The 16799-nt window shown below is 37.4% G+C and overlaps 1 protein-coding gene across 1 annotated transcript; it reads left to right on the forward strand.

Moving 5' to 3' along the window:
* Positions 1-777: 777 nt before the first annotated feature.
* Positions 778-3820, forward strand: LOC121998240 (zinc finger MYM-type protein 1-like). The gene is made up of 7 exons (XM_042553060.1): positions 778-1389; positions 1493-2057; positions 2244-2482; positions 2639-2887; positions 2975-3037; positions 3520-3618; positions 3680-3820. The coding sequence occupies exons 1-7, from the start codon at positions 778-780 to the stop codon at positions 3818-3820; spliced, it is 1968 nt and encodes a 655-aa protein (XP_042408994.1).
* Positions 3821-16799: the final 12979 nt, after the last annotated feature.

The raw sequence follows: 16799 nt of genomic DNA on the forward strand, positions 1-16799 counted from the left end.
CTCTATCTCATGTTCTTCTTCCTCCCTAATTCTCATCTTATTTTTCCCTAATCTTAATTTTGCCCTCAAAATCCTCCGTCGCACATTGTCGTTGCCATCCGCGTCATTGTCGGCCTATCATCGCACGCCGCTGCCAACGCCGTTATCGTTTGCTGCCAACGCTGCCATCATTGCTTCGCCGCTATCACTGCTATCGTTTGCTGACAACGCTACCGACGCTCCACAATAAATGTCTTTTGATTGAGGTAAAATTTTCTTACTTGATTTCTTTCGATTACGAATTTAAGTATTGAAAAAAAAATATATAGTGTTAATTTTGCATATATTCATGTTTTTGTTTGTTATTCAAGTATGTTAAATGTTTACACATATTGAGGTGATAAGTACATTTGATGTTTGATTTGTTATATAATGTGAGGAATGTCATTAATGATCATTCAAAAATTTGATCAATTGAATCATATCATTTATTCCATGAATAGACTTATCATATAATATACACTAATATTTTATAATAACAACATGCATATAAAACGAATCATCTCTATGATAAGAATTAAAATTAGATAGTCATATAACTAGAAAAATATGTTTTTATAATGTAAACATTTGACTTTATATCTCTACCAATATGTGTGAAAAATAAGGGATCATTAACTCTCTATCAATTTCGTTTATTATTTATTTTTGAATATAAATTGTTGAAAACAAATAGTCATTAATTAGATTATTATGTTTCTAAAATATTATGTTGATGATAAATTAGGTGAAATAACAATGTTGAGGTATTTTAAGAAAATACGAGATGAACCTATTTCAAACAAGTCATCTCCCCCTCCACCACCTCCTCCTCCTCCGCCTCCTCCACCAGCTCCTCTTGATGCTGACTCAAATGAGTATCCTAGTGATCCTGGGCTAAGAAAGCACATTCTTGAGTATAATGTTAATGAAAGGGAGATTGTTCGACATTACTATTTGCAAAAAGGTCCTTTTCAGCCTAAAAATCATGAATTTCCTTGGCGTTCTTGTCCCAAAGAGAAACGAAGATTTCGAGCTATATGGTTTAGTCTTCATCCTAATTGGCTAGAATACAGCATTGCAAAAGATGCGACTTTTTATCTTTATTGCTATTTATTTAAAGCGGATCATGGTGGTCAAAATGGTGGTGATTCTTTTGTTACTAAGGGATTTAAAAATTGGAGAAAGAAAGAAAAATATAATGAACATGTTGGAAACCAGAGCAACCTTCACAACAAGTGCATGATGGTGGCTTATGATTTAATAAATCAAAAACAACATATTGAAACTTGTTTGGTCAATCAGTCTAGTCAAGTAGCTATCGATTATCGTGTTCGTTTGACAGCATCAATTGATTGCATAAGATTTCTTGTGCGTCAAGGATTAGCATTTCCGTGGTCATGATGAATCAACAAACTCACTCAATCATGGTAATTTTCTTGAATTGTTAAGATTTCTTGTTGACCATAATGAGGATATCAATAGAGTTGCACTAGACAATGCTCCCTCAAATCTCAAATTGACATCGCCTGATATTCAGAAAGATATTATCAGATCCATTGCTTATTTAACCACTAATTCTATTCTTGGAGATCTTGGTGATGAATTATTTACTATATTGGTTGATGAGGCTCATGATATATCTGTTAAAGAACAAATGGCAGTTGCTTTATGGTTTGTAGATGAAAGGGGAAATATTGTTGAGCACTTTCTAGGCATTGTACATGTAAGCGACACTACTGCCTTATCACTTAAAACTGCTATTAATTCTTTGTTGTGCCAACATGGATTATCTATATCTAATTTGCGGGGGCAAGGATACGATGGAGCTAGCAATATGAGAGGAGAATTCAATGGCTTAAAAAGCTTAATTATGATGGAGAACCCTTTTGCTTATTATGTTCATTGTTTTGCTCATCAACTGCAACTTACACTTGTAGCTGTTGCTGAAAATCATATAAGAATTTCTACTTTTTTTGATGTGGTTGCACAATTGAACAATATTGTTGGAGCGTCATGCAAGCGAAGAGATATAATTCGTGAGAAATAATTTGAAAAAGTTATTAAAGGAATTTGCAATTGTGATATCTTCACTGGACAAGGTATGAATCAAGAGATGACATTAAAAAGAGCTGGGAGCACACGTTGGGGTTCACATTATAATACATTGTTAAGTTTGATACATTTATATCCTTCAATTATTAATGTCCTTTTATTTGTTGAAGAGGAGGGAAAATATCACAAGCAAAGGGCACAAGCAAATAATCTGTTGGAATTGATTGGAAAATATGAATTTATATTTCAGATGCACTTAATGAAGAATATCTTGGGAGTCACGAATGATTTGTCGCAAGCTTTACAAAGAGGAGATCAAGACATTGTAAATGTCATGATTCTTGTAAGATCAAGCAAACATCAACTGCAAACTATAAGAGATGATGGTTGGGATTTGTTACTGAATGAAGTTTCTTTATTTTGTGTTAAGTATGAGATAGTCACCCCGCACAAGGAAGACTTGTTCGTCTTTCATGGGAGATCACGATGAAATATTGAAGGAAGGACAAATCTTCACTATTATCGTGTTGAAACATTTTATGAAGTGATAGATTTGCAACTTCAGGAGTTGAACAGTCGCTTTAACGAGGTGAACACGGAGTTGTTGTTGTGTATGAGTTGTCTTGATCCATCAAATTCATTCTCTGCTTATGATAAGAGAAAATTACTTCAGTTTGCTCAGTTTTATCTATCCAATTTCCCCCTAATGGAGTTAATGCATCTTGAGCCCCAACTTGATAACTTTATTTTTGATATGCGGAGTAGCAATCAATTCTTTGAGGTTGTGGGGATTAGCCAGCTTGTTAAAAGGACGGTTCAATTGAAAACACACGTCTGTATCCTTTGGTATATTTACTTTTGAAGTTAGCATTGCTATTACCTGTTGCAACTGCAACTGTAGAGAGTGTTTTCAGCAATGAAAATAATCAAAACCTCACTTCGAAATCGGTTGGGAGATGATATGGTAAATGATTGTTTGATACCATATATTGAGCGAGATGTGTTTGATACTATTGATAATGAAGCTATTATTCAGCATTTTCAAAATATGAAATCTTGAAGAGTGATATTGTAAAAAACATATGAAGTTCATATATAACTTTTATTATACATTTTCTGTATTGTATTATTTTTTTTTTAATTTGTTGAATTCGCCCCCCCCCCCTAATTGAAAATCCTGACTACACCACTGCCTCCGCTCCACCTGATCTCTCGTCTCCGCTCTCTCCTTCCTCATCTGCTTGGTCACTCGATCTCTCACTTCCTAGTCGCTCTCTCCTACCTCCTCCACTTTGTCGCCTGATCTCTCGCCTCCTAGTGGTTCATAGAGGAAGCATTGTCGGAGAAGATTTTCGGCTCCTCGACCTCTACTACGCCGTATTAGAGCACTAGTCGGGTATAGAGATCTTATTCTCCTTCTAATCCACCGACATTGTTCGATCACAGGCGGTCGCGTCCCTCCTTGGATTGGCGAAGGTGGCACGGGCGATGCTTGCGGACTTCGAGGCGGCAATTATGCTAGTTGTTCTAGGTCTGCTGTGTCCGGTGACAACGTCCACCTCCTCACCCACTATGTCATTTACTATATCGTCTTTTAACCGACTAGAGAATTGTGCTCGCTAACATCTTCATCGACTTCCCGTTTCATGCACCATATCCTCTGCCAAAGTCCCTATTTGACGCAATGACGGTGGCAACATCGTCGGTGTTTGTGTCTTCCTCCCCACCTCCACCGTCTACTCCTTAGATGAAAATCCATGGAGATCCTCCCCCTCTTCCCCCACTGTCATTGCAGCCGGATCCAACTTCAAACACAAATCGTCTTGGTTTCCTTTGTCCATCGTTCTATGTGGAGGAATTTATGCATTGTATTTCCTCATTATAACCATTATTTCTTTATCAAGTTGTTCCTCAATAGGTTCTTTCAATACCCAACGAATTACTTTGTCGTAATTGTTGTTCAAATGCTTTCAACTCCATATTCACAAATTGTTAAGTCTAGGGTTTGTGTGATAATTTAATTTGTCTCGACTACGCTGGTCATCGTCTAGTCCTAGGTAGTTTATTGCTCTTGGGAACATAGGGTTCTCAATTGTTCTCTTAATGTAGGATTCTCGATTGTTCTCCTACATGGAGGAAGTGAAACTTTCTCAAGTAGCTGTTGTGATATACACGAGTGATCCTGCCTGAAATCTGAGTCAGACGGAGGTCGGATGAGTTGTTGCTGATGTTGACGGATGGGCGACTGGGACACCATTCTCGTAAGCACCTACAAGAATGGACCCTCACGTGGTGCTAACGAACAACGATGACTGCACCGATGGTACTTGAACTCTGTGCACACTCAAACAAGCACACAGGACGTTTGAGGCCAAAAACCAGGGAAAAAGCCCCCAGAGCAGTCCGTCTGACACTCAAGTCAGGTACTTTTCCCCTCAAAGAATAGTGTACGAAGGAGAAAGAAAAGTAGAAGATAAGTGCAAATGTGCGATAGAACGTACCTGCGCAAGGGAGATGACCTCCCTTTTTATATGACAGTGCGTACCGCTGGAGGTTGCCCAATGTCAGAGAATGTCGGGTGTCAGAACCTATCGGGTAATGGAGGACACGTGGCATCCTCCTGTAGACTGAAGGAATGTTTCATTAACAGATGATCGCAGACCGTTGGAATATTCCCTGACATTCAGTAGTTATTCTCTGACAGACAATTACGATTCCCTAACCTTATTATCGTGTAGCACCTTTTGTCTCGACCGACACTACAAGAAAATTGGGATTCTACAACACTTAAACAACAATGCTTTTTATAAAAAGCTCTATTTTTTAACAACGCTTTTAGTGAAAAAGCGTTGTCTATTTCATTATTTTCTTATTAATAGACAACGCTTTTCTAAAAACCATTGTCTATTAGTGATTTTTATGGGTCAAAGACAATGCTTCGTAAAAAGCGTTGTCTATTAGACTTTTTTTTAGTATCTACGACAACGTTTTTTAAAAAGTATTGTCTATTTTTAAGTTCTCATCTAAATCTTGATTAATACAAACCGTTGGATCTAAGTAAGGAGTAGAAAACCCGAACCTTCTACTCCGAAAGAGCCAGTGCCTTCTGTTGGTGCAGGAAGCATCTGACGATCGAACCTAAGTTTTGATAATGGCAAAGGGATTCAAAGTTAAGATTCTCTGTTATCTAACATGTTGAATGAGTATTTCAGGAAAGTCCTAACTGCGGTTAGGTAGGTGAAAACCCTAGGGGGTGGTAACCCTAGGTCCTAGGGGTGGTAACCCTAGGTGGAGAAAAGTCCTAGCTGCGGTTAGGCAAAGGGAAAACCCTAGGGGGTGGTAACCCTAGGTCATAGGGGGTGGTAACCCTATGCGGAAAGTCTTGGCAGGTCGATGGCTTCAGGCAAAAGTCCTAGGGGGTGGTAACCCTAGGTGGAAAGTCCTGGTGTCGCGAACCAGGTGAAAGTCTGGACTAGCTGGGAAGCGGATGTCCAGCAGAAAGTCCGGAAGTATCGAGTGCTGAGCAAAAGTTCAGTCGATCTGGAGGATCGCACTGGCAACAGGTAAATCTCCTGAGTGGAGTAGGTGAGGACGCGTTCCCCGAAGAGGGAACAGTAGGCGTCGGGTCGACCTAGGGTTTCCGGCTGGAAACCCGAAGTCAGACTCGGACAGTCTGGAGACTGTCTATACTTCATTTATCATGTTTATTGTGCTAACTTTGTGTTGCAAGATAGTGTTTGGGACTAACGGATCTTGTAGGAGCAAAGGAGCAATCTAAAGCCTCGGATGAACAGTGTTCGAGGCGCCTCCATGGAGCTTGGAGGCGCCTCGGGTGCAAAAGCTGAGCTGGCTGCGAAGCACCACTGGAGGCGCCTTGGAAGGCGCCTTGAGAGGGCTATAAGGCGCCTTGAGAGGATGAAATTCGACCAGTTCAAGTTTTATCCATACAGAAGACCAGGCAGCATGGAGGCGCCTTGAACACCCTTTATAAGGGGGTTTCGACCAGCACTTCAAGTTAACGAATATCAAGTGATCTCTCATCAACGTGCTGCTCCAAAAGACACTCCGAAGTGCTGCTACAAGTGCCCGACGACCCGAAGCTTCAGATTTAGCATTTCTTGTTGTCGGTATAATACTTATAGCTTTTATTTGTACTCATAATTGTAATCTTTTAACGAGCTTATAGTTGTTGCCCACCGGAAGCGATCAAGGATCACGGGCCTTCGAGTAGGAGTCGATCAAGGCTCCGAACGAAGTAAAAATCCTCCTGTCTCTGTGTGCTTGTTTTGTTTTATTCCGCTGCTTAATTACTCTAACGAAGTTTTCGATTCTGATACGTACAAAATAGCCACGAGCGCTATTCACCCCCCCTCTAGCGCGGTCTCGATCCAACAATTGGAATCAGAGCGGGGTCGCTTTGAATTGGTGCAACCACCATTCAAGCATTTTTCGTGGCTTTGTCGTTTATATAGGTTAAAAATATAACCTTACGCCTTTCGTTTTTTCCCTCTAAAACTGTTTTTGAAAAATTAATTTTCATCTTTTCACCATTGGTTGGAATTATCGAAATATTGCATTTTCAAAAATTTGTAGTAATGTTATTTTAATATTATTTTAATAATATTTTAATAATATTTTATTATTTTTTCTCAAAATTCCTGAATTACTATTTTTATTTCTCTCCCGCACTACTAATCCAAGACTAAGTCTTGGAACAAGCTTTATTGTGTTTATTTTGCGAGATTGTGTTTCTAAAATGGCCCATCAAGAAGGCTACAACACTGCTCGCCCACCGCTCTTCTCCGGAGATGATTTCGGAGACTGGAAGGGTCGGATGGAAGCGTATCTCCAGACTCACTTTGAAGTCTGGATGATCGTCAAAACCGGGCTTCACCTGCCAACTGACGGTGTCGGCAAGCCACTACCGTACGAGAACTAGGACGCGAACCTTATCAAAAAGGTAGAAGCAAACGCAAAAGCAACGTATACACTTCAGTGCGGCTTAACGAATAAGGAGCTGAATCGTGCCGGCCCATTCTCAAGCACCAAGGAGCTGTGGGAGAATCTGATAGAACTTCACGAAGGTATGTCAAACACAAGTAAGCATGATTTAAATGATTTATTTGAATTGGATGAACAGAATGATACTACTTCGGCCGAGGAAGGTATTACGATGGTTGCAGGTACAAGTAAGACAGAGAAACATATGTTGAAAGCAACCTGGTCTGAGTCATCAGATGAATCCGGATCTGTTGAAGAGCAACCGAGCCTTCTCTCTCTACCAGTACTAGCGAACATTATCGACACCGAGTCCGAGTTCGAGTCCGATTCAGAGACCGAGAGCGAATCAGACACCGAGTCCGAGCGAAGCCACGGATCCGTATCCGTTTGTAAGTGCTTTAATGTCTAGTATTAACTTAGATGACTCGCAAAATTTAATTCCATACTTGCTTAAGAAGTTGGCTAAATCCAACGTCCGGGTTAAGTCGCTCTAAAAGGAGGTAACAACCCTTAAGGAAGCGACTGACTCGAGTTCTTTAACTGAGTCAGTTCAAATTGGAAGTTCAACTCAAGTCCAACAACTTGAGGAAGAAAATTCCAATCTGAAAGCTCAAATTAAAGAACTCAAGAACACATTGGAACGGTTCAGCTTGGGTTCCAAGAATCTGGATCTGATTCTTGGAAAACAGCGAGCCGTTTACAACAAAGCCGGACTTGGATTTAAGACCAAAACGAAATACAAATCGTATTTATCATTAGTTAATAGAAATAATATAAAGGTAGTCCAAGCATGGGTACCTAAGTCCAACTTGGTCAATCAAGTTGGACTTGGTCAATATTGGGTCCCGAAGGATCAAATACACTACCTCGATAGACCATATCGAGGCTATGATCCAGGGGGAGCAAAAAGAAAAACAATCTTAAAAAATTTAAAAATTCGAAATTAAATTCAAAATTCAAAATTTGAAATTCAAAATTAAATTTAGAATTCAAAATTAAAAATTCGAAATTAACTCAAAATTCAAATCAAAATCAAAATTCAAATATAGATGGAGGATCCAGACTAGCTGACACCCCCAACTGAACTACCCACAGGGTAACTGAACCTAATCTACCCGAAATGGGTATAACAAGAGTAGATTACCCGGTAGGGTAACTAAGGTTAGATTAAAATGGACTAGGTTTAACTTGACTCATAGTACTGGTGAAGTTTTTGGATGATAGTACATTAGGGAAACTTGGGCATCGCATGTCTAGGAAGATATGGCTTCGACCTGGTGCATTTGGCCAAGTGGAACTGACCGAAGCTACCCTTAAATGGATTCTAACTAGTTAGACCAAGGATTAGTATTAAGTTCAATGGGTAGGACTATTTGGAAAACCTCGAAGGCATGATTACTTTAATGAGCTCCGTGTGACTCACCATAACCCAGAAGTTTATCCAAAGAATGCTTACTTGTTGAAACCAAAGCTAAACCTGAATCTAACACAAAGTTAAACCAGACACTTAAATTCAACAATAATTCATCTCACAACAATTATAGGGGTCCCTGATTGACAATTTAGATCAGGTGAGATGACTAAGAAATTAAATTATGAAAATTGACTTGAACTTAAATCAAGTTAATTAATAATTAAATTACCTTTAATTAACTTGAATTATTCTCAAATTTCATAACAAATTATTTAAAAATCTTTTCAAAATCAATTTCAAAATTATTTGAAAATTCTTTTCAAAATCAATTTCAAAATTATTTTAAAATCTTTTCAAAATCAATTTCAAAATTATTTGAAAATTCTTTTCAAAATCAATTTCAAAATTATTTCAAAATCATTTTAAATAATTTCAAAATCTTTTCAAAATTATTTAAAATTCTTTTCAAAATTAATTAAAAATCTTTTCAAACTTAACTTTCAAAATCATTTTAAAAATCTTTTTAAACTTCATTTCAAAATTATTTGAAAAAACTTTCAAAATCATTTTAAAAATCTTTTTAAACTTCATTTCAAAATTATTTGAAAAAACTTTCAAAATCATTTTAAAAATCTTTTTAAACTTCATTTCAAAATTATTTGAAAAAACTTTCAAAATCATTTTAAAAATCTTTTTAAACTTCATTTCAAAATTATTTGAAAAAACTTTCAAAATCATTTAAAAAATCTTTTTAAACTTCATTTCAAAATTATTTGAAAAAATTTTAAAATCATTTTAAAAATCTTTTTAAACTTCATTTCAAAATTATTTGAAAAACTTTCAAAATCATTTTAAAAATCTTTTTAAACTTCATTTCAAAATTATTTGCAAAAACTTTCAAAATCATTTTAAAAATCTTTTTAAACTTCATTTCAAAATTATTTGAAAAAACTTTCAAAATCACTTTAAAAAATATTTGAAAAACTTATTCAAAACCTTTGAAAAATCTTTGGAAAACTTATTCAAAAACCTTTGAAAAATCTTTGAAAAACTTATTCAAAAACCTTTGAAAAATCTTTGGAAAACTTTTGAAAAATCTTTGAAAAACTTATTCAAAAACCTTTGAAAAATCTTTGAAAAACTTATTTCAAAAAATATTTGAAAAACTAATTTCAAAATCCTTTGAAAAATATTTGAAAAACTTATTTCAAAATCCTTTGAAAAATATTTGGAAAACTAATTTCAAAATCCTTTGCTCCCCTAAATTTACTAGACTTACAAAAACATGGAATTAGCCCTGAAGGAAATGGAGATTTGAAGTTTGAGCATGCTCATACTTTAGGGCTCTAATACCTTAACAAAACAATCTGGATAACTTAAAATCTATTTAACCTCATGCTTGGACTTAAAGACCAGCTAAAATAAATAACCTAAATTAAACATTTAGTCACTCCCTCTTTGTATTAACAAATTCTTACTCCTATCTTTTCAAAATTAAGTTTTAACGCTAAGTACCTTTTAAACTGAACCTACATTCTCAAAATTCATTGTTTGCAAAAGGCTTAGCTAAAGTGACTCATATATCAACCTTCAAACTTTCTCAAACTTAGCCCCCTTATAAATTTTAACTCTAAATGCTAAAATACTTTTCTAAGTTAAAAATATTCCGATTAACTAAGTTTCACAAGCCTTCTTCTTCCTTCTCTCAAAAAGATTGTTTTCTTAAAATCTTAAAACTTGCTTTCAACTGATTTTTGATATATGGCAAAGGGGGAGAGAGTAGAAGAAAATTCAAAGAATTAAAGAAAATTGAAAGAAATTCAAATTTAAAAAAGTGAGCTTTATATTAAGGGGGAGTCTTTATATTAAGGGGGAGCTCTGCACTTAATTTAGCTCTGCACTTAACTATCATTATGCTTGTATTTTCATGCTTATCTTTTAATGGCATTATTTTCTTAACTTTGAATTTTTGTTGCCATAATCAAAAAGGGGGAGATTGTTGGTGCAGGAAGCATCCAACGATCGAACCTAAGTTTTGATATTGGCAAAGGGATTCAAAGTTAAGATTCTCTGTTATCTAACATGTTGAATGAGTATTTCAAGAAAGTCCTAATTGCGGTTAGGCAGGTGAAAACCCTAGGGGGTGGTAACCCTAGGTCCTAGGGGGTGGTAACCCTAGGTCCTAGGGGGTGGTAACCCTAGGTGGAGAAAAGTCCTAGCTGCGGTTAGGCAAAGGGAAAACCCTAGGGGGGTGGTAACCCTAGGTCATAGGGGGTGGTAACCCTATGCGGAAAGTCTTGGCAGGTCGATGGCTTCAGGCAAAAGTCCTAGGGGGTGGTAACCCTAGGTGGAAAGTCCTGGTGTCGCGAACCAGGTGAAAGTCTGGACTAGCCGGGAAGCGGATGTCCAGCAGAAAGTCCGGAAGTATCGAGTGCTGAGCAAAAGTCCAGTCGATCTGGAGGATCGCACTGGCCACAGGTAAATCTCCTGAGTGGAGTAGGTGAGGACGCGTTCCCCGAAGAGGGAACAGTAGGCGTCGGGTCGACCTAGGGTTTCCGGCTGGAAACCCGAAGTCAGAGACTGTCTATACTTCATTTATCATGTTTATTGTGCTAACTTTGTGTTGCAGGATAGTGTTTGGGACTAACGGATCTTGCAGGAGCAAAGGAGCAACCTAAAGCCTCGGATGAACAGTGTCTGAGGCGCCTCCATGAAGCTTGGAGGCGCCTCGGGTGCAAAAGCTGAGCTGGCTGCGAAGCACCACTGGAGGCACCTTGAAGCAGGCAGAAGGCGCCTTGAGAGGGCTATAAGGCGCCTTGAGAGGATGAAGTTCGACCAGTTCAGGTTTTATCCATACGAAAGACCAGGCAGCATGGAGGCGCCTTAAACAGCCTTCAAGGCGCCTTGAACACCCTTTATAAGGGGGTTTCGACCAGCACTTCAAGTTAACGAATATCAAGTGATCTCTCATCAATGTGCTGCTCCAAAAGACACTCCGAAGTGCTGCTATAAGTGCCCGACGACCCGAAGCTTCAGATTTAGCATTTCTTGTTGTCGGTATAATACTTATAGCTTTTATTTGTACTCATAATTGTAATCTTTTAATGAGCTTATAGTTGTTGCCCACCGGAAGCGATCAAGGATCGCGGGCCTTCGAGTAGGAGTCGATCAAGTCTCCGAACGAAGTAAAAATCCTCCTGTCTCTGTGTGCTTGTTTTGTTTTATTCCGCTGCTTAATTACTCTAACGAAGTTTTCGATTCTGATACGTACAAAATAGCCACGAGCGCTATTCACCCCCCCCCCCTAGCGCGGTCTCGATCCAACACCTTCTACTCCACCGACCCCTTGGAGCATGTAAACAATGTCCCATTAGGTCTATTCAGTATTTGTGAATTGGTAGTTTAGTTTCTCTACACTGCCATTGGTGTAGTGTGTTTTTCTGTTTCTATAAGAGGCATATTCCATATCTGTTTTTCCTTGGCTACTACTTCTGTTAGCTTTTGGTTAATCGACTTGTTGGCAGAATTTATACAAGATCATATTTATGAGGTGTGATCGGAGTTGGAAGAATGTATACAAGATCATATTTATGAATAGGTGTGTTCATGTTTATGTAAGTTCATTACCTTGTTTTAGCTAAGGTTTATGTAATTAAGTTCATTATCTTTAGCAAGAAGCAACTTTATTTCTGTTATTTCAATAACCTGGAGAGTTTAGATGAATCATATTGTCACGTCAATAATAATAATATGGTATACATGAAGGGATATAATGCATATGTTCTTAGCAATGATATATATGTCTATTCTCTATCATGGAAGTACTAAAAATGTAAACACTTCATTCTGTTAAATTATGGAGAATCTAGTAAGTGGACTAATTGATGGTTTGATTGTTACAAATGAAATCATTTGTGCACACAATTTGGGAAATAAAAAGTCTGCTCTATATATGTTTGTTTGCAAACGTACAAGAAATATGAATTTCGGGCTATATTGACTTTCTACCCTTCATTTTGGCTTTTCTAATGACTCCATACAAATAAATTAGAAAGGAATGTAAACAACATAAACCTCAGCTGATGTCTTATAAGAAGTTCTTATAAAACTTCATTGGTTGTAGGCGTAGAAGCTTACTATAGATCTGTATTATTGAACTTCAGGATATTTGCTTGTATTACAAGATATATACTTCATGTAAATATGAAATAAAAAGCACAGATGCAACATAAGACAAAAATTGAGAAATGGATGTTATACTGAGTACTATCAACCACAGTTTATCATATTATAGTTGATTCTCTAGCAAAGTTTCACATTTTGAACTCGTTTTTTTTTATTTGAAATGTCTAAAACTTTTACTAATGTTTGATGGTAAAATTTGGTGTTTGGTTCTTTATGCAACCTTTTATTGTTTGCTATGAAGTCGCCATAGCAATGTTGTAACCTTCACAACTCTAATGTTGATCAATACCAATGGGTATTCTTTGAGTACCTCCATTTATGTTCGGAAGTTTCTTATATGGGTTGTTCACCTTTTTGGCATTTCTATTTTAAATGTGGCTTTTGAGCTGTTTTTAGAACAAGACAATTCCTGTAAGGTCATTGGCATGTTGGTTTGTTAACCTTGTATAATATTGGTTAATGTGAGTATTCATTCATTCGTCTCCAATGATTGTTTTGTTTCTTTTGAGAGCCATCAGTAATGCTCATGTATGGACTTGAAACATATTATTGCTACTTTTGTAGGTGGATACAGGACAGTCGAGATCAGTACACTAAGGAACTCGTTTTTTTTGTTTCTTTCTGCAGTTTGAAGAAACGTTGCATTTCTGCAAGCTTTCTTTCTTTCTTTCTGCAAGCATTTCATTTCTGAGTAATGAGTTTTGGTTCATTTATAGAAAATAGCTAGTAGAAGTAATTTTTTGGTTCAAACTATTGACTGTAATTTTTTGTTTATATTTCAGGCCAACTGTTCAATCTGTTCATGTCTCACAAAGATCTTAGACAAAATCCAATTGCTTATTCCTGTAATAGATTGAGAAAGACAAGTTACTTCTTCAGTATTGTGGTAGTAATTACTGTACTATTTTGTCCCGTTCTCAAGCCGATAATAATTTTTGAGTGTAGCTAGTAGAAGTAAACAGATTGTTCGCTTCGAGGTCGACTAGTTATTTTGTGCTCTTTTGTTTTATTTATGAATATCACTATCTACTTTGAAACAGAATTAGTGTTAATTTTGATATTTACTAGCTTCTCATGTAATTAAATACTAATATTACTTCAATGTCAGAATTCTATTATTTTGGTATGAGTTTGAAATCATTAGCTGAGTTGATTATATGTAAAATTCGAATCTAGCTAGACATGGTAAAAGAAAATTAATAGTTTCGTAAATATAAAAATAATGATTTTTAAATAATTTTTATTTTATTTTTTTCTTTAAAACGACAATGCTTTTAAATCGTTGCAAAAACGTTGTCTTTTCTACCAAAAAAAACGCTTTAAAAGCGTTGCAAAAACGTTGTCTTTGCATAAACCGACAACGCTTTTAAAGCGTTGCAAAAGCGTTGTCTTCGCTACAAACGACAACGCTTTAAAACCGTTGTCGTTGAGCAGACTTTTAACAATAGTGCCTTTAACAACGTTTTTTCAGGTACAAAGACAACGCTTTAAAAGCGTTGTCTATTAGCTTTTTTCTTGTAGTGCGGGTATAAATAGGGCAGTTCAGACTGATTTGTCGGATATAACTCCTGGCCTAAACCTTGAGGGGCGGGAGTTGTGGTGAGATCGTCCAAGAGCCGATCGGGAGTTGGCAGATCGGGAGTTAACTTACTGAGAGAATCAGGCCTAGACATACCCGAGTTGTGAGAACTCGACCAGTTAGATCTGGGTCTGATATTACCCCGACTGCCTCCCATGTCTTAGACTCAGGTGATGTGCGTGGATTATATACACTTTTATGCATATTTTGACGCACATCTACTTGTATTTCATTAGCATAATCTATGTTAATTGCACCCTATTTTATTATAATGTTATACTTTCATTATATTCTATTCGGAGATCTACTCTTTGCTTGTTTTGATTGATATATAGGATGTGATTTGGAGCAAAAATGGAGTTTAAATGAAGTCTAGAGCTTCCAGAGTGTCTAGACCATGTGGAACTCACACAGGCATACGAAAACTAAGTTTTTCCATGTTCTGGTCGTGTGAAAACCACACGGCGGTGTGGGGGCCTGTGGAGGCTATGTGGAATCCACACGCCATGTGAAGGCCTTGTGGAATTTTTAGCATTGCAGAGTAAAACTAAAACAACCAAAACTTTATGCTCGGTTAGGGTTACAGTTGTTCTTTATATCAAAATGTAGATAACTTCAAGGTCTACAACTTTTCTGAATACTTCAACAAGAGAAAACTTCATCTTGGTGGACTAAAAGATGTTGCAATGAAATATAACCATGTAGAGCCATGACAAGGGTCATGCAAGGGGTGTGTGAGATCCACATGGTCGTGTAGCACTTCCAGAGAGTAAGCAGAGGCATGTCGTGTGAGCCACACAACCATGCAAGATTTTCAGAGGCCAAGCAATGTTAGGACATGTGAGCCACACGCCCGTGTGAATCCATCCAGAAACTAAAGCAGAACATGGTCGTGTGAGCCATATGATCGTGTCATCCTGACCGAGAGTAAGAAGAAAGAGGTTGTGTGGACCACACGGCCATGGCACGGGTCGTGCCACATTCCCAAAGAAGGAGAGGACCTTGGCCGTGTGGACCACACGAGCATGTCACGGGTCGTGTGAAGCACGTGCCCAACTATATAAAAGGGATTTTTCTCCCCTTTTCACCCATCTTTGGCTTGGGGCTCACCACCATTCCATGGAGAAGGGTTATCCCCCTTGGGGGAACCCTAGTTTTTCCATCTTTGTCGATTCGTCCACCTTCAGAGCAAGGGTTGCAAGTAAGAAGACCAGCGACACACATATAAGCATTCCTCTCTTCTCTATCTCTTATTTTGGAGTGTGAAATGCTTAATTTCTTGTCTCTTAGTTGTAAATCCTTTGTTATGGAGTAGATCTCTAGATCTAAGATGTAGGAAGCAGCTGTGATATGATTGTGAATGTATGAACTATGTATTTAGATATTTTCCTGTGCAATGAAGTATTTATATCATCATTTATGTGTGTTGTGCCCTGTATGCGTTTAACAAAACGTATGTGAGGTAAATTCATGTAGATGTAGGGTTAGATCACCATGTAGGGGAAGAGCCTTGGAATATAAGAGCATAGGACCTGGTGACAGAATGTATCCCTTACTTTCTACGGCAGTTCCTTGAAATAGGGATAAATTCTTGTTAGGAAAATTAATTAGAGTTTAGAGGGTTCTTCCAAATTAATGTTAGGAAGTGACTTGTGTAATCTAGGAACGTTGACCGTGGGCCCTTGTGTGAGAAGGATGTTCCCTATAATCGGACTTTCTAAATTACCTCTTCTACTTAATTGCATTAATCTACCATTAGGAAGTAATTTGAGTAATCTAGGAATGTGGACCGTGGGCCCTTGTGACAGAAGAATGTTCCCTATAATCGGACTTCCTAAATTACCTCTTTTACTTAATGGCGGTGGAACTTGGGTAAACACTTCAGTGCAATCTTCGCGAGATTGTACCAAACTCTAGTTAGAACTCCTACACAAGTGTAAGCATGGAGTTAGGGAGATGAAAAATGCATAGAGACATTAACTAACATCAGAATGAAATCGAAATCTTAGTATCTATCCATCCCCAAATCCAACTCTCCCTCTTTCTCTACTCTTTACATTCTCTCTTTTCTTCACTCTCTCTTTTCCAACCAATCTTACGTTTGTCTAGATAATTCGCTGTGCGAAGTTGACTAGTGTTTAATCAACAGTCCTTGTGGGATCGATAATCTTTTATATTACTGACGATGTAACCGTGCACTTGCGGTGATGTAACAAGTTTTTGACGTCGTTGCCGGAGACTATTTTCGATTAACATTAGTTGATTAGCATATGAGTTACTCTAGACATTTTTTTTCTTTTACTTTTTTCACTTTCTTTTCATTATGCACTTTCCTTCCTGCCTTTAAATTCTATATTTATTTTTTTAAACCAAAAAAAAAATATTGGTTAAGTGCCTTGATTATTTTATATCTCTTACATCCATGTGCTATGTAATGATCTCTCACCGTGTCTTGTGAGTTTAGTACTATTATTTCAGGTAAGACCCAAAATTTTTCTTTAGCCATGGATTGGTATTCTTGGCAGCCTGGAGGTGCAAAGTATAATT

The sequence above is a fragment of the Zingiber officinale genome, chromosome 1A (genome assembly GCF_018446385.1).
Source record: "Zingiber officinale cultivar Zhangliang chromosome 1A, Zo_v1.1, whole genome shotgun sequence".
Classification (NCBI taxonomy): domain Eukaryota; kingdom Viridiplantae; phylum Streptophyta; class Magnoliopsida; order Zingiberales; family Zingiberaceae; genus Zingiber; species Zingiber officinale.